The 5,579-nt window shown below is 32.8% G+C and overlaps 1 protein-coding gene across 1 annotated transcript; it reads right to left on the bottom strand.

Moving 5' to 3' along the window:
- Positions 1–486: 486 nt before the first annotated feature.
- On the bottom strand, positions 487–873 carry LOC132190813 (uncharacterized). The gene has a single exon (XM_059605851.1). It carries the CDS (start codon positions 871–873, stop codon positions 487–489), a length of 387 nt encoding a protein of 128 aa, XP_059461834.1.
- Positions 874–5,579: the final 4,706 nt, after the last annotated feature.

The raw sequence follows: 5,579 nt of genomic DNA, 5'->3' as shown, positions 1-5,579 counted from the left end.
CTAGGACTTCTTGGTGCAGTATTTGCCAGGAATTGAATTCCTGGCGCAAGTTATATACCAAGATATAATTTTATGGACACTCCCCTGCCGTTATTTACTAACTACCACAACTAAATATCAATATATGTATTTTCTAATATTTCATCTATACTTTCTGTCATTTAATTAATTAAATGACGCCATCAATCAAAGAACCTTCCTTTGTAGCGTAAGTGGCCTCAGGAGAATTTATTGTACCAATAGTTGACAATTCAGGTTTGATCAGTTTGTTGAACAATTTTTATTGAATCTCCTGTGGGTAGTCTTTGTTAATGAAGAATAATAATTACAAGCAGCAAATCAAGAAACCCAAAAACAAAAAAATCAAAAAATAGTTCATCCTTGGTTCTTTACCACAGTTCCCATAAATCTCAATTTCTTCACATGCCTATATATATGTCAACCCTACCTTCAACCAAAATTAACAAACCAACTTGAAAACGATGACTAAATCTCTTTGTTGCTTTTGAAACTACTCCCTGTAGATCTACAGTAACTTAGCTCCAAAGAAACCTTCCTTTCAAAACGAAGCTGGCGACGAAAATTTGCAATGAAAATCTCCGCCCTCTTATCAATGTCATCATCCGAAGCAAAACTGGTGGCTCGTTGAATACTCCGAGTCGCCGAACGATCTCCTCCGTCGGATTTATTATCCTCGATGCATCCATGCAATCCCAGACGGTCATCAAAGCTTAAGCGGCGCCTATAGGAAAAGCTACCAATATTCGAACCACCCAAGCACCATCTCCTTGCGTTAAAACTAAGCAAAAGTTTTAATTTCTTCACCGCCTTCCTCAGGCGGCCGCCTACCTCGCGCCATCTCTCTCCACCCATTTCTTGGTTTCTCCGGCAGCTGGTTTTGTTGAACGGAAAGGCGTGGATGTTAAGGTTGTTTTATAGATAGAGAGAGTGAATTGTTGGGCAAGCTAGGTACTGAGTACTGACAGAAGCTAGAGAGCGTGTTTTTCAAGTGATTAGTGTCTTACCTTTTGACTTTCAAGGAGGGACGGTGGAGGGGTGAATTCTAGATTCTACAATTCACCGCCGGAATCTCTTGAAAGAGATCTAATACTACCGTGAAGCGACATGTCCTATTTATTATTTAGTAATAAAATATTATTTAATTTTTTTTTTTAGGTAAAGTCTAAATAACTTTCTTAAATTATTACCTTAATGATAATCTACTCTTTAAATTATCAACTACGACAATTTATTTTTTAAACTATCAAAACAATAACAATGTATTCCTAATGCTAGCAAAATGACAAAATTACCATTATAAAATTTTCAATAAGACAACAATACCTTTAAAAATTTGAAAAAAAGAAAAATTAAATTTTAGTTTTTTTTTTTTTAGTAAAGGTAATTTCGTCATTTTATTAAAATTTAGAGTACGTACATTGTCGTTGTTCTGGTAATTTTGAGAGTAAATTATCGCAATTGATAATTTGAGAGGTAAATTATCATTTAGGTGATAGTTTAAAGACGTTAAGTGAACTTTACTCAACTTTTTTAAAAAATAATTTAAAAAATTATATTTTATTATTATTTATTTAGTAGGACATGTGGCATTATGGTAGGCGTTAAATCTCAATTCACCCCTAATTCAAGGAGATTCTGGTTCGCCGGTAGATGGTGGCTTCACTGACACGACTGTCATCAATTGCTGCTGAGTCATAGTCTTATAGCATTCTCATTGGCTACACCTAAATCATATTCAGTAAATTGTTGAGATATTTGGTGAGCTGTTAATGTGCTTATAAATACTTACCAAAAGTGCAACAAAAAAAAAAAAGAGTCTAACATCGTTACTATTCTGAGGATAAAAATTTATTCTAAGAAAATTTTCTTTAACCGACTTTAATAAGTGTCAAGTGTCATTTTTCACATATTTTATTTAATATTTTAAACGGTCATTTATTGCAATTTTACTTTTTTTTTTGACATGTCCGCACAAGGAGGGGGGAGGGGGGTTCGAACTAATGACCTCCGCTTCATTAAGCGTAGTCCCAGCCGATTGAGCTACCTCTTGGGGACTATTGCAATTCTACTAACTTAAGAATTCAAACATTAATTTTTAAAAAACTCAAATATGTTGAATGACACTTGTCATTTATTGAAATAGGTTTGAAGAAATTTCCTCTTTGTGTCCCTCGTCTAAAAGAAAGGATAAATTAATTCTTAAAAATGAATAAAAATATATATAGAATAGTGAAATTGAATTGTTAAAATAGGAAGCCAAATAAGCAACTAAAATAATTGTTTTTTTTTTTTTTACCTAGAATGAAAGAAAAAATTTACTAGCCATGGGTGAATATTCTTACTATTATGTTTCAGTTGCTTGCTAAGTTTTGCCTCATAAAGATTTGAAAATTATGTTGCTTTACGTCCATGACATATATGCCCGAACCACAAACCACATGTAAATGTATAAATCACCATTTCAGGTTTTTTTTTTTGTTATTTTTTATTTTAAAATTAAACTGATAAATGCTATATATTATACCAATATCCCACTTTTATTCTACTATATATATATATATATGCTGACGCTGCGAGGTGTGGCACAGCCTTTCAGTTTAACATCAGCCTTACATTTGTAGCTTTTGTTTAAAAAAGTAAATGTTACATATTACACTTTTGTGACACTCCGACCTCATGGGGCTAATGTTACAAGCATATTACATTCTTGAGCCACCCCATTTTAGCATGTGGTACTTTCAAGCCTTTTGGCCACCCCTGCCGGGATAGTTGAACCACTTGACCTTTGTGAGTAGTTTCAGCCATCCATTTTTAAAATTTAGAGGTGGCCGGCCACTCTGATTGGCCAAAATTTATATATATAGTACTAATTCTATTTTTATCGATAATATAAGTATCATCTGTGATATAAATTAAAACTTAAATAAAAAATAATAATAATAAAATCGTCAAAACTCAAGTACTAAAAAAATTATTAACTCAAAAATTTATTTATAAAGAAATATAAATTCGGATAATGGCTCCACATGTTTTTTTTTTTTTTCCTTCAAAAAAATAAAAAATAAAGTCCGACTTTAGAGAGAGGCTCCGTTGGTCTTTTTGAAAATCAGCATCTTTTTTGAAAAGAGAGGCAGTACTAGCTTTGCAGCGTTTTCTCTTCCATGACAAACAACAAAGTATTCATGATAATCAAATCATAAAATTAAACACTAGTGTTTGATGTTCTCAATTGGAAGCATCTCACATGACGAATGTTTCTGGGCAAATGACGTTGCTGCATGCGTTTGTTCGGAAGGACAAAGGGCTCAACCGGAGAGCCAAGAATGCGGCTAAGTCGTCTCACTTGAGAATTCTATGCGAAAAATATTTATATTTTTTGTATATTTTATAATTAATATTTGATTTATGAGTTGATTGTAATTAAATATTAGGATTGTAATCAAATCAAGGGAATTTGATTATTATATTTGTATTTAGACATTATCTTATAAATAGGGACCTTTATATTGTTGACAAAAAAAAGTTAATGAGTACAATGTAGCCCTTAGGAGTATTTCGAGTGGTAGATGTAGGTGTCTAACACCGAACTACCCGTAAAATTTTTTGTGTTTATTTTCTTTATATTGCTTTTACTAATATTCCCAAATCATCATTAATTTCAAGATGGTATCAAAGCTAAACATGATGATTGTTCATTTGTGTCTCTCATGGGTTTGTAAATTAACTTTAAAAAGAAAAGAAATTTAACTTCAAATTTCAAAGAGAGTCCTCTTAAATTTATAATACTCTAGTTATGTAACCCCAATGGTTAAAGTTGAAGAACATTTATTTTCTATTTTAAATTGTATTTATCATACTTTTCAATTTGGCCCCTACCTAGTTTCGCCACAAATTGGTAGTAAAGGCGTGTTTGGCCCACCCGCAGGAATAAAACCCATATGGTGAAAGAGAGTAGACCCATGAAGGTGGATTGGAGGCATGTGAATGACCGATGTGGATAGATGTTACCTCCAAAACTTTAGGCAAAAAACAGTAAAGGTAAAAGCAGCCATTGGTGAGAGGGGAGGAGGAGAGAAAAAAAAGAAACGGATCTTCTCCATTTCAAATGAAATGGGGAGAAACCATTTAGGCAAAGTGATAGGCCATAATTGTCATTATTTTTTTTACACATTTTTTTACTAAATGACTCCTCTCAATCTCATTTGAAACGTTAACGGAGAGGATCCATTTCGGAAAAACAAAGCTTACGGTGCTTCATTTACGTCATGAGTAAATATTGCATCTTAAGACTTTTAAACAATTATGCACACTATGCATTCTTCCAAGATCCATAATACTATAGCAGTCCAAACCGTCAAAGTATGAATTTAGTCTAATTCTATCCCCGATTTGATAGAATTGATTCAATTAATATATATATATATATCCCTTAGGCGAAAAAGGTAGGATTTCACCGCCATAAGGCAAAAAGAGGGCCCATAGGGCTAATGAGTTGAGTCGGGACAATGATACTCTCAATTTCAAATGAAATTGATTCTATTCGTTCATAGTTAGAATTTAAAGTTGATGTATCTAACAATGTACTTGATGCTATATAATTTTAAAATTTTTAAAAGATGTGTCAACATTGATTTATCTACACCGTTAGATGTACAAACTTTAAATTATGATACTTTTTTGAAATTGAAAGGATTTTATTCGGTGAGTCGGAGTTACGTGCATACCAAAACAGACCCCAAAATCGTGCATGAAAGGAAGTATATACCCAATGAATTTAAGAAGAAGCACCCTTTGTAGAAGTTTCTGAATCATGTGGGTCGAAAGTCACAATATAAAAAGCACAAGGTCCCTACCTAAAGGATACCCAACGAAGGATAGCACTACAGGCCTCTCTTCTGTTTGTTTTGGATTCTGCTTGAATTTGTAAAAAAAAGGAATTTATGTGAATGGATAAAATAATTCATTAGATAATTCAAGATTTATTTGAACAAATTAAAATATTTTATATGAATTCTCTGTTCAAATTACTAATAATTTATATAAGAAATTGATGGAAATAGAGATTCCGTGTGGGGACTTTTAGTAGAACCTTTCGATCAAAGCTAGAATGGAGTGATTGCTTTAATAAGTGGTTAACCTAAGTGGTCATTGCCTTGGCCATCAAGACTGAAAAAGAGATTCCTTGTCGGCAATTTTAGAATCAAAGCTAGAAAATTATAAATCGGTATTAAAACATAAACTGCTATGAATTTATACACAGTTTGAAATGCCGATAAATGGGAGCCATCTGATAAGACCATTTAATCTCCAAGACTTACAGATCTAACGGTGATTTTTTTAAAAAAAATATAAATAAGAAATGCGTTGAAGAATAACGAGGGATGGATGCAAAGTTTACTATGGACAGGGGCCCAGGGCCAATAAATTTTGTTGCAAGGGGCCCATATGAAAAAAATAATAATAGTAAAAAAATAAATAAAAAATTTACCTTGTAGGCTTTTTTTTTTTCTTATGAGTTGGGGGGTGGCCATAGGGCCACCTCCCTTCCTCCGTCCCTG

The sequence above is a fragment of the Corylus avellana genome, chromosome ca8, assembly GCF_901000735.1.
Source record: "Corylus avellana chromosome ca8, CavTom2PMs-1.0".
In the NCBI taxonomy this organism is placed as follows: Eukaryota; Viridiplantae; Streptophyta; class Magnoliopsida; order Fagales; family Betulaceae; genus Corylus; species Corylus avellana.
The sequence above is the reverse complement of the archived record's forward strand: the minus strand, read 5'-3'. Positions and strand labels throughout refer to the sequence as shown.

Bases quoted from the DNA above. Each gene is read 5' to 3' on its own strand.
- LOC132190813 (XM_059605851.1), bottom strand. From the start codon at position 873: ATGGGTGGAGAGAGATGGCGCGAGGTAGGCGGCCGCCTGAGGAAGGCG.